General features: G+C 42.6%; 1 protein-coding gene across 2 annotated transcripts in view; it reads right to left on the reverse strand.

The window, feature by feature from the left end:
- Positions 1 to 21,082, reverse strand: part of Ern1 (endoplasmic reticulum to nucleus signaling 1) — a 97,282-nt gene that overhangs the window by 55,263 nt on the left and 20,937 nt on the right. For both annotated transcript variants that reach the window (XM_027427811.2, XM_035447239.1), the window contains exon 2: positions 10,979 to 11,099. In XM_027427811.2, coding sequence (XP_027283612.1) covers positions 10,979 to 11,099 — 121 coding nt within the window. The remainder of the gene's footprint in view (positions 1 to 10,978; positions 11,100 to 21,082) is intronic.

Here is a 21,082-nt window from a genome sequence, read left to right on the forward strand (position 1 = left end):
ACAAAGTACAGAAAACTTCAAAATGGGGCATGTAAGCACCAGGACTAAAACGGAAGCTCCTGAGATGAAGAGAAGTGTGATGCAGTCCTATGAAAGTGAGTCATGCAGGCAGTGGGCAGGCAGCAGGTATCAGAATACCAAAGGAGAAAGGAGAAGGAATCACAAGAGTAGGAGAAGGATGCAACATCTCAAGTAAGACAGGTGTAGGACATTGTGAGATGGATGAGAGACCAGCAAGATAGAGTCCTGACTAAAATAAGTACAAGAAAGAAATAAGAAGATGACATGGAGAGTTTCATCCTAGAAGACAAGACAGCAATGAAGCAAGAAGGGTGAGCCCTGAGTGCAATAAACAACAGCCATTTTCTCAGGAATGAACTTAATGTTCTAATACTGTTTTCTGATATAAAATATTGCAAGAAGCAAAGTCGTTCATGTTTCCTCAACTCAAAACTTAAATGTCATGCATTCAAGCAACCTAGCTGGTGAAATATTTCTCCCCAGAGGAAAGGTGTATAGTTAATATAAGCCTTATGTTCCTTAAAACTGTCAGGTCACATTGTAAAATAGAAAGTATTAAATGGGTCTGGAGAGATGGCTCAGAGGTCCTGAGTTCAATTCCCAGCAACCACATAGTGGCTCACAACCATCCATTATGAGATCTGGTGCCCTCTTCTGGTGTGCAGACATACATGAAAGCAGAATGTTGTATACATAATAAATAAAATCGCAAAAAAAAAAAAAGTGTTAAATGCCCCACAAAGTCTAGCTTTCATGGGGAAAGAATTTTAAAATAAACACCTAATCAAAAAGTCCTTGTGGCCAGGTGGTGGTGGTGCACGCCTTTAATCCCAGCACTCGGGAGGCAGAGGCAGGCAGATCTCTGTGAGTTCGAGGCCAGCCTGATCTACAGAGCGAGCGCTGGGATAGGCTCCAAAGCTACACAGAGAAACCCTGTCTTGAAAAACAAAACAAAACAAAGTCCTTGTGTTCGAACTTTCCAGCTGAGAAAGGACAGGAAAAGTTGTCTTCATGGGAAACTCATGCATATCACAGTGTCATGTTGGACAGGGATAATCATGTGGAAATATTCAAGCAATCAGGAAAACAGCCCAAGCCTGTATTCTGTATTTTTTAAAAAAAAAAAAAAAGATTTATTTATGGGCCTAGAGAGATGGCTCAGTGGTAAAGAGCACTGGCTGTTCTTCCAGAGGACCTGGGTTCAATTCCCATTACCCACATGGCCACTCACAACTGTCTATAACTGTAGTTCCAAAAGATCTGACACCTTCACACCAAAGCACATAAAATAAATTAAATAAACTCAAAAAAAATTTACTTGTTTATTGTGTGGGTGCTGGGAATTGAACTCAGAACCTCTGGAAGAACAACTAGTGCTGTTAACCTCTGAGCCATCTTTCCAGCCCCCAAATTCTATATTCTTATTCAGCTTCACCTCAGCAGAAGTAATTCACTCTAGGTGTCACCATCAATCATGAAGGACCTGAAAAGACCACACACCCAAGTGCCATTACAACTTAACAGATGTAATGGGAGTGGGAGGGAGGTGACATCAAACCATGGACACCCAAAGGCAACTAAGGACAAGTTACAGTGATGGCCAAAAAGAAGCATTTTATCCATATGCTTCCACAATAGATACCAATAGATACCAAATGGCTAAGAATATGCATTAGAGCCCAGATCTCTGTTATTATGGGTAGTGAAATGTCCAATATGAGACACTGTATTTTGAAGTGCGCCCCATAAGTGAGGGAAGTGAGTCAGGTACTATACATGAGTTTGGCACTTGTTGGAGCTGAAGAGAGAGTACATGGGTTATACTGTGAAGTATCTCTGTGTTGGAAGATGTTTAAAAATATCTCACATGGGGTTAGGGACTTAGCACAGTGGCAGGATAGTTGTCTAACAAGCACAAGGTCCAGAAGTTTGTACCCAGTATGTTTCTCTTCTCCCAAAATCCTTCATATTAAAAAGTAAAATCCATGGTGGCGCATGCCTTTAATCCCAGCACTGGGTGGGGGGTGGGGTGGGGGCAGAGGCAGGTGGATCTCTGTGAGTTTGAGGCCAGCCTGGTCTACAGAGCAAGTTCCAGGACAGGCTCCAAAGTTACACAGAGAAACCCTGGAAAAAAAAAAAAAAAAAAAAAAAAACAAAAAAGGAAAATCCAGGGCTAGGGAGATGACTAACTGGATAAAATTCTTGCCATGTAAGTGTGAGGACTAGAATTTAAATCACCAGCACCCATGTAAAAATTCCCTTTTGTGGCATCTCAGTGCTTGTGAGACAGAACAGGGAATTAATTCACAGGGCAAGCTGGGTAACTAGAGTAGCTAAACTTGCAAGTATTGGGTTCATTAAGAGATCTGCCTCAGCAAATAAGGTGAAGACCCACTAAGGAAGACATCCAATTTCAATCTCTGGCTTCCACACACATTCATACACACCTACACATGCAGCTCCCCCATGCTCCAAATGTACCACACACACTTCAAGAAATTAAAATACAGGGCTGGGAAATGACTCTGTGGATAAAGTACTTGTTATGTAAGCATAAGGGCAGGAATTGAATCTCTAGTACCCATGGAAAAGTTGGGCTTAACATTAACCACCTATAACCTCAGCCCTGGGGGAAAGACAGTGGAGGGAGGTGCCCACAGAAACAGATGAACTCCAGGGGCTTGTGGGTCAGGTAGCCAGTCCTGCCTAATTAGTAAGATCCGGGTTTAGGAGGTGGAAAAATGACTGAGGTTGACATCTTGATGTCAACATGTGATCCACACACATAGGTGAGTGCATATGCACATGCACGCACACACAGACACACACATAGGGGAAGGTGGAGAGGGGAGGGAGGGAGGGAGGGAGGGAGGGAGGGAGGGAGGGAGGGGGAGGGGAGGGAGGGAGGGAGAGATACAAAAAGAGCTATACCTATTATACCTATATATAACTATAATTCTAACTACTCAGGAGGCTGAGGCAACAAAATCAAAAGTCCAAGGCCTGCAGGGACTACAGAATAGATCAATGCCAACCTAAACACTTAGTGAGATACTATCTCAAAGTAAAAGGTAAAGAGAGCTGGAAATATAGCTCAGTGATAGAGTACTTGCAAAGTATGCACAAGGTCCTAGAATCAATCCCTAGTACTACCAGAAAGATAGAGAACCCAATGCATTTTCAAAATAAAAAGCTTTGTCAAAATTCCCTCTTGCCAGACTTAATTTCAGTTCTCCACAGATAAGGAGAAGAAAAACACCTTTCTCATGCTTAAGCAGTGAGGTGGAAAGGAAGATGATGTGTATCATATCCAAAGCCTGGGAATTCCTTAAGAAATGGGACTACTAAGAAAATATCATCACATTCCACAATTTCCCTATCTCATGTTTCCATGGTTCTTTTGCAAATAGATCTCTGACTGTTCCTAAGAACACACACTTAACCTAACAGGTACTACAAAAGCCACAAAAATCTGTGTGAAATTCAAGATAAGAAAGAACTGCCTGCCACCACAGAGGTACAAGTGACAGGGGGGTAGAAGCAAGTCCCACATGTTTCCAAGGACTCTCAAATAAAACCAGATCAGAAGAGTCCTGGGAGCTAAACTGACATTAGGAGCCCTCAGTGATCCAGAGGTTCCATCAAGGAAGGAGAAATCTGGCAGGAAGACAAAACTCCAGCACAAGCTGGAAGTACCTTCATAGGTTGCAATGAAGGACCTCAGAACTCAGGTGAAGAAGGGGCTCACTTTGCCTGAGAACTAAGGAAGTAACCTGGCCATGAAGTCTTTGTCCAACACTATAAGCCAAGGCCAAGACTTTAAAAGAAAAAAAAAAAAAAAAGTCTGGGTATTTTGGCTTACATATATGTTTTGTGTGCCTGGTACCATCAGAAGCCAGAGAGGGTATCAGATCCCCTGGAATTGAAGTTACAGGTGAGCCAGTATGTGGGTGTCAGATATTGAAGCTGTGTTTTCTGGAAGAGTAACCAGTGCTCTTAACCATGAAGCCATCTCTCCAGCTCTTAAGGCAAAGGTTTCTGAGGCTGGTAAGGAGCTCTGTGCCAGAAAGTGAGTCTTGAGACATGGGTAAAGCAGACTGATGGGTCTCACAGGCACACCATGAGCTCAGAGCTGACCACATGAGCCTGTGCTTCTCAGACTCGCTGTGGTATGGTATCCAGAGTTGAAAAGCCCATTAAGGATGCTCATGCTTCCTTTCTTCACTTCTCTTCATGCACGGGCAGCACACTCCCCACATGGATATAGGTGGCAAGCACTGGAGGTAGCATAACAGTCCTTCAGGGACAGCTTTAGTCTAACTGGCATGTGAGGTGGGAGGGTAAATCTGATGTCAGTGAAACAGGCAAAGGAGAAGACTGTTAAAAAGTAAGGGACAGTGGGGAGTGACGATGATGGTTAGCAGACTACCACATAAATCTAGGAGATGGATGTCACAAGCCTGGCTATGACCTAGAACTGGGGACTGAGAGGAGTAACAGTCAGACTTACAAGGTACTTCCTGTACCTGCACAACAGGACTGTGGCCAGCTGAACCCTAAGGGGATAGCAGAAGAGCATCACTCTAGTCTCGAGACTCATGGGCCATGACTGTCAGCATATGAAGGACCAAGGCAAGAAAAGGAAATTCATGTAGAAGGTGGTCTTCAAATTTCAATTAAGTAATTTTGTTCTAACCCCTTCTGAGAATCTCCAATATTAACCACTCACGGGACACCAGGGGAGTCTGGCTGGGAAAGCAGCCAATTGGCATGCTTTGTAGGAATGTATGATTAGTAAAAATGATTCTAAATTGGACCCAGTGCTTTGTATCTACCATTACTGGAAAAGAGATGGAAGAAGATATAGCTGGGCTACTGAAGAAGAGGTGGTAATTTGATGAGGATCTGAGTGTCAAAAAGCAGTAGTAGCAGCAGCGAGTGTCTTATAGAGAGAACAAGGGCCCTAAGCCAGTCCTGGGAATATTAAAGAGTCCATTCAGCTGCACCAGACTAACGAAAACTTTGTAAAGCTAATGTAGAGCAGAGCTGCACACAGTTGGAGTCTGGTCTAAAGCTGCAGATACAGAACATACACAAACTTGATTTCAAAGGCAGACAGGGATTGCTGTAGCACAAAACCAGGCTTGGGAAGACTACACCTAAAGCAAAATGTCACAATTCACCTTAGTGCTCATAACATAAGCCTCATTTTTTTTCTAGGTATAATTCTTCACTTGGGTACAAGATACCTCTATTGCTGGGAACAGCAACATGTGTTTGGTTAAGGAACTGCACCTGCCAAAAACCAGTGTGGAAATGGGGGGGGAGGGGGGATGTAGGTTTTTGGCTCCAGAAAAAAGTAAACAGGAAAGTATGAAATGGAGTCCCAGATATGTATTCTGAAGAACACAAGTTTGATAGGATGAAGGCCTGTGCTTGCATCCACAGGTTTCTCCCACCTGCTCCACTGTCTCAGGCCCAGAACCGAATCCTCCTTGTGTGGACATGTGCAGTACACTGCTGCCCACTATCTCAACTTCCTCCTAGCCCCGTCAGCTCAGTCTCATGCAATCTTCACAGCTCATCTTCACACTGGAGGCAGGTACCCTCGTCTGCTCTACATCACAGACTGAGGGACTTAAGCAACTGACATTATTTTTCCTAGTTCTGGAGACTAGAATTCTGAGATCAGGGTCCAGTATTGCTTGTCTCTTGTGGGGGAATCTAGAGACATTTTCTCACTGTGCCTTCAAATGACAGAGAGAAAAACACAGACACAGGTCTCTCCTCTTCTCATAAGGACACTAATGCAACTCCGGAGTCTCATCCTTATGTTATTCATAAAGTCCCCACTGTCACATACCATTAAATGGAGCTTAAGAATCTGTCCTGAGTGAAACACCATGACCATGGCAACTCTTATAAGGAAAACATTTAATTGGGGCTGGCTTACAGTTTCAGAGGTTTAGTTCACTATCATCATGGAAGAATGTCGAAGTGCTCAGGCAGACATGGTGCTGGAGAAGGAGCTGAGAGGTCTACATCTTGATCTGCAGGCAGCAGAAGGAGACTGTGGACCACACTGGGCGTAGCTTGAGCATATGAGCCCTCAATGTCGCCCCCACAGTGACACACATTCTCCAACAAGGTCATACCTACTCCAATAAGGCCATACCTCCTAATGGTGCCACTCCTTATGAACCAAGCATTCAAACACATGAGTCTATGGGGCCATACCTATTCAAATCACCACAGGATCCAACCTGTGGAGTTGGCAGGGACACATACAGTCTAATATCCAGACATGTCACTCCTATACTTGGATTCTTCCATTTCTTTCAATGCCCTTCCACTGGCCACCAGACTTAACACTGCATTCTTTATTGGGGGAGGGGATACTCAGAAATCTGTGAGCACATTTGCTGATGGTCAGAGGGGTTGAGGCCAAAGATGCTAGGAAGTCTTTTTTTTTTTTTTTTTTTTTTTTTTGAGGCAGGGTCTCTCTATATAGTTCTGGCTGTCTTGAAACTCACTCTGCAGACCAGGCTGGACTCACAGATATCCACCTGCCTCTGCCTCCCAAGTTCTGGGATTAAAAGTGTACACCACTACACACACCTAGCCACTGGGTAGTTCTGAAACACCAGACAGACATACTGCTCTGATTTGCCAGTCACTCACATGGGACAAAAACCTTTAGTAGCTATCCTAGGCCACAATATGCTTTAACATAGGCACAAAAACATATTTTGTATGATATAATATATTGAATTTTCTCAGACTATTCCTACTGTATGAGTCAAGAGTGCTTCTTTTACTTGAATATTACCATGAAGTGTCCACCATCTTGGAAAGTGTCTCCATGACTCTGTTGATATCCTCATCTCCATCAACAGACCCAGTATTTCCTCATTGGTGGAGTGTCCCTCATAAATGCAAGGCCCAAGTATTTACAGGGTAAATTCTGCATATATGATTAAAAATTATTTTCCTGAGCAAGGTATGTTACTATGTGTCTAGAATGTCAGTACTAAGGAATCTAAGTGAGAAGAATCAAAATTGAGGCTAACCTGAGCTCTACAGACCAGCCTGGGCTACATAGCAAGATCCTATCTCAATTTTTAAAAGTTCCAGTTGAGCAACAGATTTCTTTGTAAAACTATATATGTAAGTCACTATCTATAAATTTTGTTTCAGGAAAGCAAAAGTATACCTTTATAATAAATCATATAAACGCAGAACAAGGTCACTTCTATCCTATTTGGCTCCATATCTCTCCAAATTCAGTTTAGCTCCACCTGCTCCACTCCTGCCATCCATCCCAATGCTCTTCGGTGGAGGAAATTCCTGCCCTTACCCTATATTTCCGTTACTTTTCTCATTGCTATGACAAAATTTCAGACAGAAGTAACCTAATGGGGAAAAAGATTTCTTTTGGCTCACAGGGTTTGTTTTGTTTTGTTTCCTTTTATTTATGTACCATGTGTATGCCTGGTGCTTGTGAAAGCCAGAAGAGGAGCTGGATAACTTGGAAATAGAATTACAGACAATTGTGAACTGCCATGTGGGTGCTGAAGATCAAACCCAGGTCCTCTGGAAGAGTAGGCAGTGTTCTTAACCACTGAGCCATCTCTCCAGCCTCTTAGCTCATAGTTTAGAGAACATAGTTCAGCAAAGTAGGAAGGCCATGACACAAGGGGAAGCTTAGCCCATGAGAGTGGGAAGGGGAAGCTGCTGGTGACATCATGTTGCCCAGTGAGAAAGTAAGACCCAGATAGAACCCTCAGGCAGGGCTCGTCCCAAGTGGCTTACTCCCAGCAGCCAGGCCTCGCTCTTCAACTTTTCCACAACCTCCCAAAAGAGCACAGGCAGCTGTGGACATGAGCCTGTGGGAGATAATCTCAAACTCAGAAACACTCCATCAGATCTTCTCACTACAGGAAGCTCCTGTCTCCCTGAGGTCTTGCTCAAATGACATGTTTTCTGTGGGGCCTGCTGAAAACTGCAGTCCTTCAACCCTACCACAGCCCAGCGCTGAGCATTTTCCTGCTCTGTTTTCCTCCACAGCTCTTCTCACCATGAATTTCTTTCCTGTCTGTGTTGCTACTGGAATTAAAACTTTGAACTCAGGCAAAGGGGAGTTTTATTTTTTATTTTCCTCCTGTTTTATTCCCTTGCTATATCTTCAGGGTCTATAACAGTGTCTAAATACTTATAATAGTTGTATATTAAAAGTTTAGATATGCCAATTTTAAAATAGTTATAGCCATAAGTTTAAAATTACATTGCCAACTCATAGTATCAATGTGTTACTACTATCTTTGTACAGAAATATAAACTGAAGCTACTGCTATCCAGGGCTTAATTTAATTTTAAAATGTAGTTCTGCTGGGCTTGGTGCTATACATCTATAATCCTGTCACTTAGAAAGTCAAGGCAGGAAATCAAGAGCGAGGGCATTCCAGGCTACAAGAGACCCCGTCTCAAGCAAAAAACAGTAACAAAAACAAAACAACCCCTCGACAGTTCATTCTTAACAATGAGATCTACAACATGGTAGATTATTTTAAATGATTAGATCTTAAGTCAATATCACTAACTCACCCCCCCCCCCCCACACACACACACACACTGGGTTTCTCTGTGTAACAGAGCCCTGGTTATTCCAGCATGTACCACCACTGCCAGGCACACTAACCCATTCTTAAGTGTCTTTGACAGTTTCTCTTTGCCAGGCAGTATACCTTAATGGGATATACCTTAATAGGAGGCAGAGGCAGGCAGGTCTTTGTGGGTTCAAGGCCAGACTGGTCTATAGAGGGAGTTCTAGGACAGCCAGGACCTACACAAAGAAACACTATCTCGGAAAAAAATATTATATATATATAAATTCCTCTCTGAGCTTCTTACATAATCAGTAGCTGGGTTCTACCGAATCAATCTATCCATGGTTTTCCCTACTCTGTTTTCAGGTTGCTTTTCTGTCTCTAGTCTTCCCACACAGGCTACTGCTTGATTAATCTGAAAGCTGAACATCTGATGAGTCACTCACTTGTTCAAACATGCTAATGTTTAATCAATCAGGCTCAACAACATAGCCTATGGCTCTGGAACTCTCTACCTCCAGTGTACCCCCAGACTTCTGCTGAATGGACCTGCCCTTTCCCCCAAATCGCACAACTCTCCCTTTTCTTTGTAGGGCCTCCATTCCAAATGAAATCCCATTCCCACCCCATCCTCTCAAGCCATGACCCACCTCTGAAACCATCATGTGACCAGCCCATCCTATGGCCAGATGGGTGCTGGCTCAAGCTCACTGCCAGGACCTCCCTTGAGCAGTCACAGAACCTTCCTCTACACTGAAGCTGTCTTTGCTCCCTATCCAACTATGGCACCTCGAGAACAAGGTCTTCCTTTTTCTTTGTGTTCCATATAGTATCTTTCCCAGGCTAAGATTCTCTCTCTTTTAAATTTATTTTTATCTCATGTACATTGGTGTTTTGCCTGCATGTCTGGGTGAGTGTGTCAGACCCCCTGGAACTGGAATTACAGACAGTTGTGAGCTGTCATGTAGGTGCTGGGAATTGAACCAGGGAGATTCTCTTAGGACACATTAAATGGGATGAAAAAAATAATAGAGAAAAAAATCTTTCATCTCTCAGCACAGAGAAGAACAGACTGATTGATGTGTTTGAGTAAGTAAGAGACAAGACAAGCCCCAGTTGTACTGGACACAGCCAAGGCTACTTGTGCAGTGAACTGGGGGAAGAAGAGAGTGGCACAGATGTCTTGCCTTGAAACACTAAAATGGAAGGACAGGCCCCAACATTCAATGGCCATAGTATTTCTCCCAGTCCTTTGTGACGTGTTGATTCTTATTTTTGAAATTTAAAAAATTCTGCTTTCGTTTCAAAACCTAAAAGGCTTAACTTGAAGGAGAGACTGTACACATGAGTTCTCAGAGCCTACAATATAAGACAGCACTAAGAATCATCTTTTGGCCCCTCACTTCTTATAGTGCTGGCTTTTTGGGTGTCTTAAAGTTCTTGCTGCTCCATGCAGGGTCCAAACAGGTGGGGCAGAATGACCCTAGTATTCAAACTGCCCTTAGCTATGGATTCAAAGCAGGTTTGCCGCAGTACTGACAAAATGATGTGTGACCTTCTGACATATGGCAATATTTTTCCATCTGGAAGACTGCTTAACAAAAGAAAATTAATGCTGTGCTTATGAAAATAATAAGCTGTGGAAAAGCGATGAAAGGAAACACATCGGTCAGATCTGAGTTAGACCAAAGAAGACTTACTAATGGACAGAACAACAGAGAGGATATTAAAATCCCGAAGCTGAGAAGGGAGTGGCTTTGTCTGGGAAGATTGCTTTGGAAATCAAGCAGGATGACTTCCCCAGCTGTAGAACCCCCCATCACTGACTACCACCAGAAGGAAATGATAGCAAGACGAGGGTTCAATGAGAAACAAGCCTCATTTCCACAACTCAGTAATGAGATTAAGTTGGGTGAATGTCAAATCTTACAGGCCACGGTTATTTCAGGCTCTCTTAAAAAAAAAAAAAAAAGTGAGTAGTTTAAAGGGTTGATAAGATATCTTCTTATAATTATGATTATAAGACTCTGATCATTAGAACTTAACAAATTTAATGCAGGTCTTCAGAAAGCAGCCAGAGCTATTAATAGAAAAGCCTAGAGCTTTTCAGAGTCTGGACAGAAGCAATGAAGCATAAAAGATAAGGCAGTTTCTTCATCTGCCGCATTCAGTGGGGAGTCATAAGAGTTAAGGCTGTAGACTCACCCTCTGAGAAGTCCTTTTCCTCTTTCTAACTCATTCTCCTTTCTTATTTTATTAAACAGCATATAACCAACCATTTTCCTTTGGAATATGTTTACTTGGCAACAGCTAAGCAAGTTTCTGTATCACTCAAGGACAATCAGAATTACCTTCTTTTAAAGTCCATTTGATCGAGCCTGTCCTCTTGCTGACAGCATGCAAACTTCCATCCAGGGTTGAAACAAACAACAGGGTTTCAGGCAGTGTTACTGTGCTGGCACTTCCAAAACTCTGCAACGAGACAGATAGTATCTTCAGGCCAATCCACTCCCCTTCAGCCTGGACATACATAATCACAGACTCCTCAAAATCATCCTTCATATGATCATCCATCTTCCAGACACAGAAACTGAGGCTGGAGGGCCTACATTCTCACCCAGGAGCACAGGTCCAGACAAGAGCTGAGTTACTTTAAGCTAAGTGCCGATTCTTCCCATAGACCAACAGGTCTATAATCTAACATGACAAAAAACTATGAAACAACCTAGAGGCAACTTCCCCTGAAATGGGGGTGGGAGTGGGGGTGGGGGCAGGGACAATTTGGTCAGCTCTCTAGCTTCCTTCTCTTGGGTCTATTTTACTCTAGAAAACCTTGGCATGTTATGAGTCCATAATAGAAAAGAATAACAATTGTTTCTCATCTGCCAGGAGATTTTTTTTAAGCAAAAAATTAGAGGAATAGATTTAAAGTAAAATAGGAAATCAGCCTATGTTATATAAATACTATATACACTAAAATATCAAGATTTGTAGGCTGGAGAGATGGCTCGGCAGTGAAAAGCACTCTCTGTTCTTCCAGAGGACCCAGGTTCAACTCCCAGCACCCATGTTAAGCATTCATAACTGCTTATACTCCAGCTCCAGAGGATCTGATGTCCTCTTCTGGAATCCATGGGTGCGCGCACACACACACACACACACACACACACACACACACACACACACACACACACGTCACATACATACATACATACATACATACATACATACATACATACATACGTTTTTCAAATCTTTTAAAAAGCAATGTATTCTGCCTGGCAGTTGTGGCGCATGCCTTGAATCCCAGCGTGGGCAGGGAGGAGGGCAATCGGGGAGGGAGAGGGCATGACACGACATGGGACGGGACAGAGGCAGGAAGATCTCTTTGAGTTTGAGACTGAGACAGAGCTATACAAAGAAACCCCGTGTTTTTTAAAAAAAAAAAAAAAGGTGGGTTGGAGAAATGGCTCAGAGGTTAAGAGCACTGGCTGCTCTTCCAGAGGTCCTGAGTTCAATCCCCAGCAACTACATGGTGGTTTACAACCATCTATAATGAGATCTGGTGCCCTCTTCTGGTGTGCAGGAACACATGCAAGCAGAATACTGTGTACATAATAAATAAATAAATCATTTTTAAAAAAACTAAAACATCAATAGTCCAATGTAGCTGGGCGTTGGTGGTGCACGCCTTTAATCCCAGCACTTGGGAGGCAGAGGCAGGCGGATCTCTGTGAGTTTGAGGCCAGCCTGGTCTCCAGATTGAGTGCCAGGATAGCCTCCAAAGCTACCCAGAGAAACCCTGTCTCAGAAAAAAAAAAAAAGGGTCCAATGTAATTTATGATATAAATTGAAGCTGTTATTGAAGAAATTGACAAAAAGCCTAACTCCAAACTTTTCTTCACAAGCAAAATACAATTTAAAGTCTATTTCTTTTGTTCAATCAGTTGTGACTGACAATGGAGGGCCGGATGTAGCAGGCCACACCTGTGGTCCCAGCACTTTAAAGAAGGTAAGACGATTATGAGTAAAAGATCAGCTTGGACTATGTAAGACCCCCATCTCAAAAAAATAAAATATAAAAATTATTTTATTTTTATTTATTTATTTTTGGTTTTTCAAGACAGGGTTTCTCTGTGTAACAGTCCTCTTGCCTGTCCTGGAACTCAATTTGTAGACAAGGCTGACCTCAAACTCACTGAGATCCACCTGCCTCTGCCTCTGAAGTGCTGAGATTAAAGGTGTGTGCCACCACCACCTGGTTATATACTATTTTTTAAATTATTTATTATATACACAGTATTCTACTTGCATGTATGTCTGTTTGTCAGAAGAGGACACCAGATCTCATTATAGATGGCTGTGAGCCACCATGTGGTTGCTGGGAACTGAACTCGGAACCTTTTGAAGAGTAAGCAGTGCTCTTAACCTCTGTCTGAGCTGTCTCTCCAGTCCCGATATATACTATTTTTTTATCGTTTTTTATTTGAATTAGAAACAAGATTGAATTACATGACAATCCCAGTTCCCTTCTTCCCTCCCTTCCTCCCTATATACTATTTTTTAATGGACTCAAATTTCTAATATTTAGAAAGCTAAAACAAACTCAGACGTGGCTCAACAACAAATTTTACATGTGTATTAACACAGACTTTAAATCTATGATACAAAAAATTTCCCATATACATAACCTAGTGAAAAATATAGAACCTAAGCCTTGTTCTAATTATATTGGATGGAGTTCTGTCTGTGTGTCCTCTGGCTTTGCTAGAATCCGTGTCCTCACCATAGGATTTCCACAGGCTCTGTCACATACGCCCACATATGTGTATGACAGTTGCTAGTTTCCTAGATAAAATGCCCCGTTGTGATGGGGTTCACTCAGCTGTGTCACACTTTTGTTTTTGTTTTTTGAGACAGGGTTTCTCTGTGGCTTTGGAGGCTATCCTGGAACTTGCTCTGTAGACCAGGCTGTCCTTGAACTCACAGAGATCCACCTGGCTCTACCTCCCAAGTGCCAGGAATAAAGGCATGCGCCACCACCGCTCAGTGTGTCACACTTTTTGTAATGGACTTGTTTTTCTTTGTCACTATCCCACAAATTACCTAGTTCTACTGTGTGGAGGTCTTAAATTTAAGCAGGTCAACAATGCTTGCTTAAACTGTAACATTTGAATTTTGGTATAAGCACTCTTTTTAGAATATGAGTACAGTTGTCTTTTCATATTAAAAAACAAAAGGATTGGGCAGTAACTTGTGAATGGGAACCTGGCTAGAATGTCTCCTCACTCTCTAAGAACCTTAAAAGATAGGGCCTGATGATTCTACTTAGGGCAGACTGAGGTAGCAGGACAAGTACTCCAGGCCCTGCATTCCTTATTCTAGGGGGGACCCACTGGAGGCACCCAGCAGGGGTGATGTTGGAGCAGCTGCCAGAACTTGACTCAGCACCTGAGTGCTAGCCTGGAGGGCAGGAGATGCAGCCCTTGCTTTGATATGGTCTTTCTGGAAGGGGTGAAAGAGCCGGTCTTTCTGGAAGGGGTGAAAGAACCGACTTTCCTGCTGCCTGAAGGATCTGTTATCTGTGCAGGGCCTGGAGTTTGAGGAAGAATTAAAGGCTGCTTTTAATTCTACCTGGGGAACCCGGAAACTAGACTAGGAGGGAAGTCACAGAAGCCTCAAGGGTGGTACCTGTCCTATCTGAGGAGCTAAAGGTCACTGTTTGGGAACGGTTTTGGCTCACAGGGTCCAGAGGGTAACAAGCTACAAGTGGACCTGCCCTCCCCTGACACGAGAAAACTGCATGGCTCAGAGCAAATAGTTACCAAAGAAATAACTACTTTGTAAAACTAGTCTTGGACCCATGCAGGAACCAAGGCCTGGGTGGCTAAAGTAAAAAATAATATGTTTTCACCATATGAACAAAGCTGGATGAGAGAAAGACAAAAGGAAGCCTGAGGAGAAACCTGGCTCAAAGACAGTGAGAGAATGTCTGTCATCCATTGTTCCCTGGCTTTCTTTAAGTTCCCATTTGTCTAAGTCTGCTGGAATTGGGTCTCAGTTACTTGCTCCAAATAGTTCACACCCCTATCCTTCTAGTTTAGAAAGACAGTGATGAGGCTTGAAGAGATGGCTTTCGTTAAAAGCACTTGCTGATCTTGCAGAAAACCATGATTCAGTTCCTAGAACCCATGTGGCAGCTTACAACCTCTATAACTCCAGTCCTCTTCTGGCCTCTGTGGGCACCAGGCACCCATGCAGTGTACATACATATGTTAGACAAACACTCATACACATAAAAATAAATTAAAGGGCCTGGAGAGATGGCTCAGCGGTTAAGAGCACTGGCTGCTGTTCCAGAGGTCCTGAGTTCAGTTCCCAGCAACCACGATGGCTCATAGCCATCCGTAAAGAGGTCTGGTGCCCTCTTCTGACCTTCGGGATACACTGGGACAGAACACTATATACATAATAAATAACTATAAAAAAATTGAAACAAAACAAAAAAAAAAACAGTGCTGAGGATGGCTCACAAGGTTAGGGTTTTTGTTTTTATTTTTGTTTTTTTAATAACCTTAGACGTGGCTGCTTCAAAGAAGGTTGCCAGCATGTTTTTTTTTATAAAGATTTTATTTATTTATTTATTTATTTATTTATTTATTTATTACGTATACAACATCTGCTTCCATGTATATCTCCACGCCAGGAGAGGGTACCAGATTTCATTACAGATGGTTGTGAGCCACCATGTGGTTGCTGGGAATTGAACTAAGGACCTCTGGAAGAGCAGTCAGTGCTCAACCTCTGAGCCATCTCTCCAGCCCCAAAGGTTAGGGTTTTGCCACCAAGCCGGATGCCTTGAGTTCAATTTCCAGTATCCACATTATGGAAGGAGAGAGCTGCTCATTGGGTTGTCCTCTAACCTCTCTCTATATATACTATGGCACATGTGTCTTCCAGAAAAATAAAAAACAAACAAACAAAAAACCCCAACAAACTTGATTATAAATAAATAAATGACACAGAGAAGCCAGGTAGTGGTGGTGCACATGGCGCACACCTTTAATCCCAGCACTCGGGAAGCAGAGGCAGGAGGACCTCTATGAATTCAAACCTAGCATTGTCTACACAGTGAGTTATAGGACAGTCAAGGCTGCACAGAAAAACCCTGCCTCGAAAAACCAAAGTAATTAATTAAATAAACAAAAACCACAGAGAAAAGAAAAAGAAAATATTATAAAATTATAGCACTATCATTTTCTCCTCCATTTCCTGAAAGCACACAAGTATGCAGGTGAGAGAGACGCAGACCTTTAAGGGCACTTATGTGAGCACCTGAGTTCAGGGCATACTTTCAATGTTAGGAGGGCAGACAGCTCTGCCACCTTTGATTATTAGTAGTTAGCAATAATCTAAAAGAATAAGAGAGTTGCTGTTACTTAAGCCTTCATTGCAGTATAGAGAATGCCCAAATATCTCATCACAGTAGTAGTTTAAAACAGTTGAACATTAGTGCTCTTTTACTACTTACTAGCAGGGAGACAAAAGCCATCTACCTAGTTTGAATAGCTTGAAAACACAGGAAAAGCAATTGTCTGTGGTTGACTGGTGAACCGAAATAAAGCACCCACCACACAACTAGCGAATCTTCTAAAGATCTCAAGAACACGAGGTTTGGAGAGAAGCTGGATTAGTCGATGAGCTCTAGCTGCCAGTGTCATGTCCACAGTCACCTCATGACCCTCACCAAGCTTGGCAGGTTTTGCTCTTAACTGATTCAAACTGGGTATCCCTGGGAGCCATTATAATCCACCCCTCTCCCCCTCTCTCCCTGCCTCCTTCCCATCGCTCTCCTCTCCTTCCCTCTTCTTGAGACAGGGACTTACTATATAGCCTATCATGCTCTCATAAGATAAATATGCATTATCAATTTCCTGGTGTTTCAAAACCTCAAGTATAATTTATCCCTCCCTTTGAGATAGGCACTTACATAGCCCAGGATGGCCTTGGATTCTCTATATAGCCAATAATAATCCTGCCTCCACCATCCCTGGTTTATGTGGTACTGGAGATCAAACCTAGGGCTTCATTTGTACTAGGGAAACACTCTACCAATTGAGCTACTTCCCCAGACCGTCAGCATTTTTTTTTTAAAACATGAAAATATCTACCTCTAAATATGGTTGCTATAACTAATATGAATAAATATGCTCCTAGATGCCTTTTGTGATACTGATTACAGCCAAGAACTATTTGTACCAGAACACTGAAAAACCCTGCTTCATGATAATGAACATGTCCATTACCTTTGCCTAGCCATTCCAGCCTTTAGTACTTAATATTTTTCTACAACAGATGAAAAACAGGAACAGACCCTACGGCTATACTTGATAGTTTCCAGAGGGCCTGAAATGGAAAAAGGTCAGACCTACCTCTGCTTTACACTATCTAGAAACTACCTGATGTTTAAAACTATACATATATACTCAGCTTGAGGATAGCTTCTAGAAAGTGACCAATTGGAAACCCTGTTGAGAATAACAGGGGCAGGCATTTTAGGAACATCCACTAGTTCCCAAAGACAACAGGTTCTGTCCACATAGCCCCTCTCATACAAGGTGACCAGAAGTCACTTTGGAAATGCCCAGGCTTTGAAGTGTCTCAAATCACATGACTTTTTCCAAAGTGATCTATGCTTGATGCACACAGTACTATCCCATTTATAAGACTGGAACATAAAAGAGAACTGTAATTGCTGTTCATTAAGACCTGATTTTTTTTTTCTTTTTCTTTTTCTTTTTTCTTTTTTTTTTTTTTTTTAAGATAGCCCTGGATGTCCTGGAACTCCCTCTATAGACCAGGCTGACCTTGAACTCAGAGATCCACCTGTCTCTGCTTCCCTAGTGCTGGGATTAAAGGCGTGTGCCACCCACCACTGCCTGGCAAGACCCACTATTTAGTAAGTAACTTAAGTGCACGTAAATTAAGTACAATTTGTACCTTTTAAACCAGCATATTTTATTCCTGGTCTTCAGTGGTAGAAGGGTCCTCACTGTAACTCTGCTCAGCACCCACTTCAATAAGCCACCTTATCCCACTCGAGGCCCAGCTGAGTCCCGCTGTCCAATTCCGATTATAAAGTGAAGTCTCACAAAGTCCAGCAGCTGTGCCATCGCATAACGCACCACTCTCTACGTTCACTAACCACCGACTGCTAATGCAGACTGGAGTAAAAGGCAGGGCGCCAACTATGTGATAACTCTGTATTCTCAACTCAACCAATCTTTGGTGGTTCTTATATTAACTTATTATTTTTATGTATTTTTTCCTCCCCTTCCTTTCTCCCTTTCCTTGTTTTGGAGATGGAGTCTAGCTATGTATCTGAGGCTAGCTTTGAACTTACAATCTTCCTACCTCAGCTTCTTGGAGCTGGAATTATAGACATGTACTATCACATATGTTGTAATTTAAGAAAAGTGTGTGGGGGGGGGGGCTGGAGAGATGGCTCAGAGGTTAAGAGCACCGACTGCTCTTCCAGAGGTCCTGAGTTCAATTCCCAGCAACCACATGGTGGCTCACAACCATCTGTTATGAGATCTGGTGCCCTCTTCTGGTGTGCAGATATACATGGAAGCAGAATGTTGTATACATAATAAATAAATAAAATCTTTTAAAAAGAAAGGAAGGAAGGAAGGAAGGAAGGAAGGAAGGAAGTAAGGAAGGAAGGAAGGAAGAAAAGTGTCGGGCATGTACACACACTCTCTCCCCCTCTCTCCCTTCCTCTCTTATCCTGAAACCTGCAACTGGCCACAATCAATCAAGCTGCCTTCTGCAGTGAAAGGACTTCTTGTCAGGGCTTAAATCTACTACTAGTCAACTTGTTCCAAAAGTGAAGTGAAAGCAAAGGAGTTAAGAGTTCATTTTGGGGCTGTAAGAGATGGCCTAGTAGTTAAGAGCACTGGCTATAGCCTGGCAGTGGTGGCATACACCTTTAATCCTAGCATTTGGGAGGCAGAGGCAGGAGGGTCCCTGTGAGTTCAAGGCCAGTCTGGTCTACAAAGGGAGTCCCAGGACAGCTCCCGGTTACTCAGAGAAAACCTGTCTCAAAATTAAAAAAAAAAAAAAAAAAAAAAAAAAAAAAAAAAAGCATGGCAGCTCTTCCAGGACACAGGTTCAATTCCCAGCACCCACATGGTGGCTAAAAAACATCTGTAACTTCAGTTTCAGGGGATCTGACTCCCTCTTCTGGCACTAGGCACTATGCACACAAACAGTACAAAGGTATACATATACCTTTATATGTATAGCAGGCAAAACAGCTATACATATAAAATAATTTTCTTTAAAAAGGAGTTCATTTGGCAGGGGGGGATGCGGGGGATATAGCCCAGTGGGTAAAGTGCTTGCCTAGCACACATGAAGCCCTGTTTTGGATCCATATTACTACATAAACCAGACATGATGCATCTCTATAATCCTAGCACTTGGGAATTAGAGGCCAAGGGACCAGGAATTCATGGTTATCCTTGGTTACTGGGGGAATCTGAGACCAACCAAGGTACATGAGACTCTATAGCACCTAAACAAATAAAAAAAAGGGGGGTTGGTTTACTAATGAATGCATAATATAGTGTTACAGGTAACATATGAAACAGGTGGGGCAGTGAGACATATAAGGCTTCCAAAGTATTTTGTTTTACTGCCCAGTTTGGAAATACAAGCTCTTGACAGCAATTAGATCAGCATGCCTCTAAATGAAAAATAATTTCAAGTGAATTAGACTGTGCTAAAGAATGAGAGTTTATAATTATTAGCTCTAGCAATAATGCTTAGAAATAAGAAGGGTATTTTCCAAAGGGGAGGCAAAACAAGACATTGAATATTGATGTGGTGGGGATGGACAGCATGTGGTGGATGACAAAGCAGAGGCTAATGACATGCTGGGACAAACAGGCTGGGTTACTCTTTCTTTCTTATATGAACTCTTGCTATGCTACCAAAACTGGTCTTAAGAAAAAAAAAAAAATTCTTTTTCAGATTTATAGCTGGGCGGTGGTGTAGTACGTCTTTAACCCCAGCCTGGTCTACAGAGGGAATTCCCAGACAGCCAGGACTACACAGAGAAACCCTGTCTTGAAAAACAGAAACAAACAGACAAATTCATATTTATTTTATGTTTATGAGTAGTGTGTGTGTGTGTGTGTGTGTGCGTGTGCGCATGCGCGCATCATGTGCATGCAGAGACCAGAAGAGGGTGTCAGATCCTCTGGAACTGACATTACTAATGGCTAACAACTGAGCCACTTCACCAACTCAAGGTTGTTCTTTTTTTGTCTTGTTTTTGTTTTTCAAGACAGGGTTTCTCTGTGTAACAGCCCTGGCTGTCCTGGAACTTGCTTTGTAGACCAGGCTGGCCTTGAACTCACATAGATCCACCTGCCTCTGCCTCCCGAGTGCTGGGATTAAAGGTGTGCGCCACCTCTGCCTGGCCCAGATTCACTGACTTTTTAAAGACAATCAGAAAGACACTTTTCTGGTATGCCATCACAGAGTGCAGTCCTGTAGTATTTAAATACCTCCTATAAATGCAAACAAAGGCTGGCTACTGAAGATTCTGATTGTTTTATAAAAGTACTCAGTAGAATTCAATCATTTTATCATTTGATCACCTGGTGAGAGACTGTGCCCCACAAAGGCCAAAAAGCCTTCAAGAATTCACAACAGCAGGACCAAGCGATGGTTCAGCAGGTAAAGGCACCTGACACCTAGCCTGACAACCTGAGCTTGATCTCCAGGATTTACGTGGTAGAAGAACAGAACCAATTCCTGCAAGCTGTCTCTGACCTCCACACACATGCCCACATGTCATTCAAAAAAAAAAAAGAAAGAAAGAAAGAAAGAAAGAAAGAAAGAAAGAAAGAAAGAGCTGAGTGTGGTGGTCCATGCCTTTAATCCCAGCGCTTGGTTCTCTGAGTTCGAGACCAGCAGTTACACAGAGAAACTCTGTCTGGGGAGAGGAGGAGACCACGACACACACAACAAAAAAGGAATTCACAACAGCAGCATGAGACAAAAATCAGTGCCTGGTAAGAACACAAATCCATTACATAAAGCTCCCTCTATACCAAAGAAAGCCCGCAGGACCCACAGAGAATTAGGTTTCTTGCACAGTCCAGGAAAATGGGCTAACTTCTCAAGTAAAAGATCTGCCTTTAAGTAAAGGCCTGCTGACATCAGAACACTGGTAACAGACTTTTCTAGCTTCCTCCTGTCTAGTTTTAAGAATTTCAGAACAATCCCAATTTGTTCCAAATTCTGTCATGCTGAGTTTACCTGTGGTGTCAGCATAATCCATCAACCATTCAGTTCCTTCTAGTGAGCTCTGACTGTTACATTTCCTGAAAGGTAACAGTGACATTTGCTTTGGATGGGAGTCAGGTGTCTTAGCTGGGGAT

The sequence above is a fragment of the Cricetulus griseus genome, chromosome 7 (assembly GCF_003668045.3).
Source record: "Cricetulus griseus strain 17A/GY chromosome 7, alternate assembly CriGri-PICRH-1.0, whole genome shotgun sequence".
NCBI classification, from domain to species: Eukaryota; Metazoa; Chordata; class Mammalia; order Rodentia; family Cricetidae; genus Cricetulus; species Cricetulus griseus.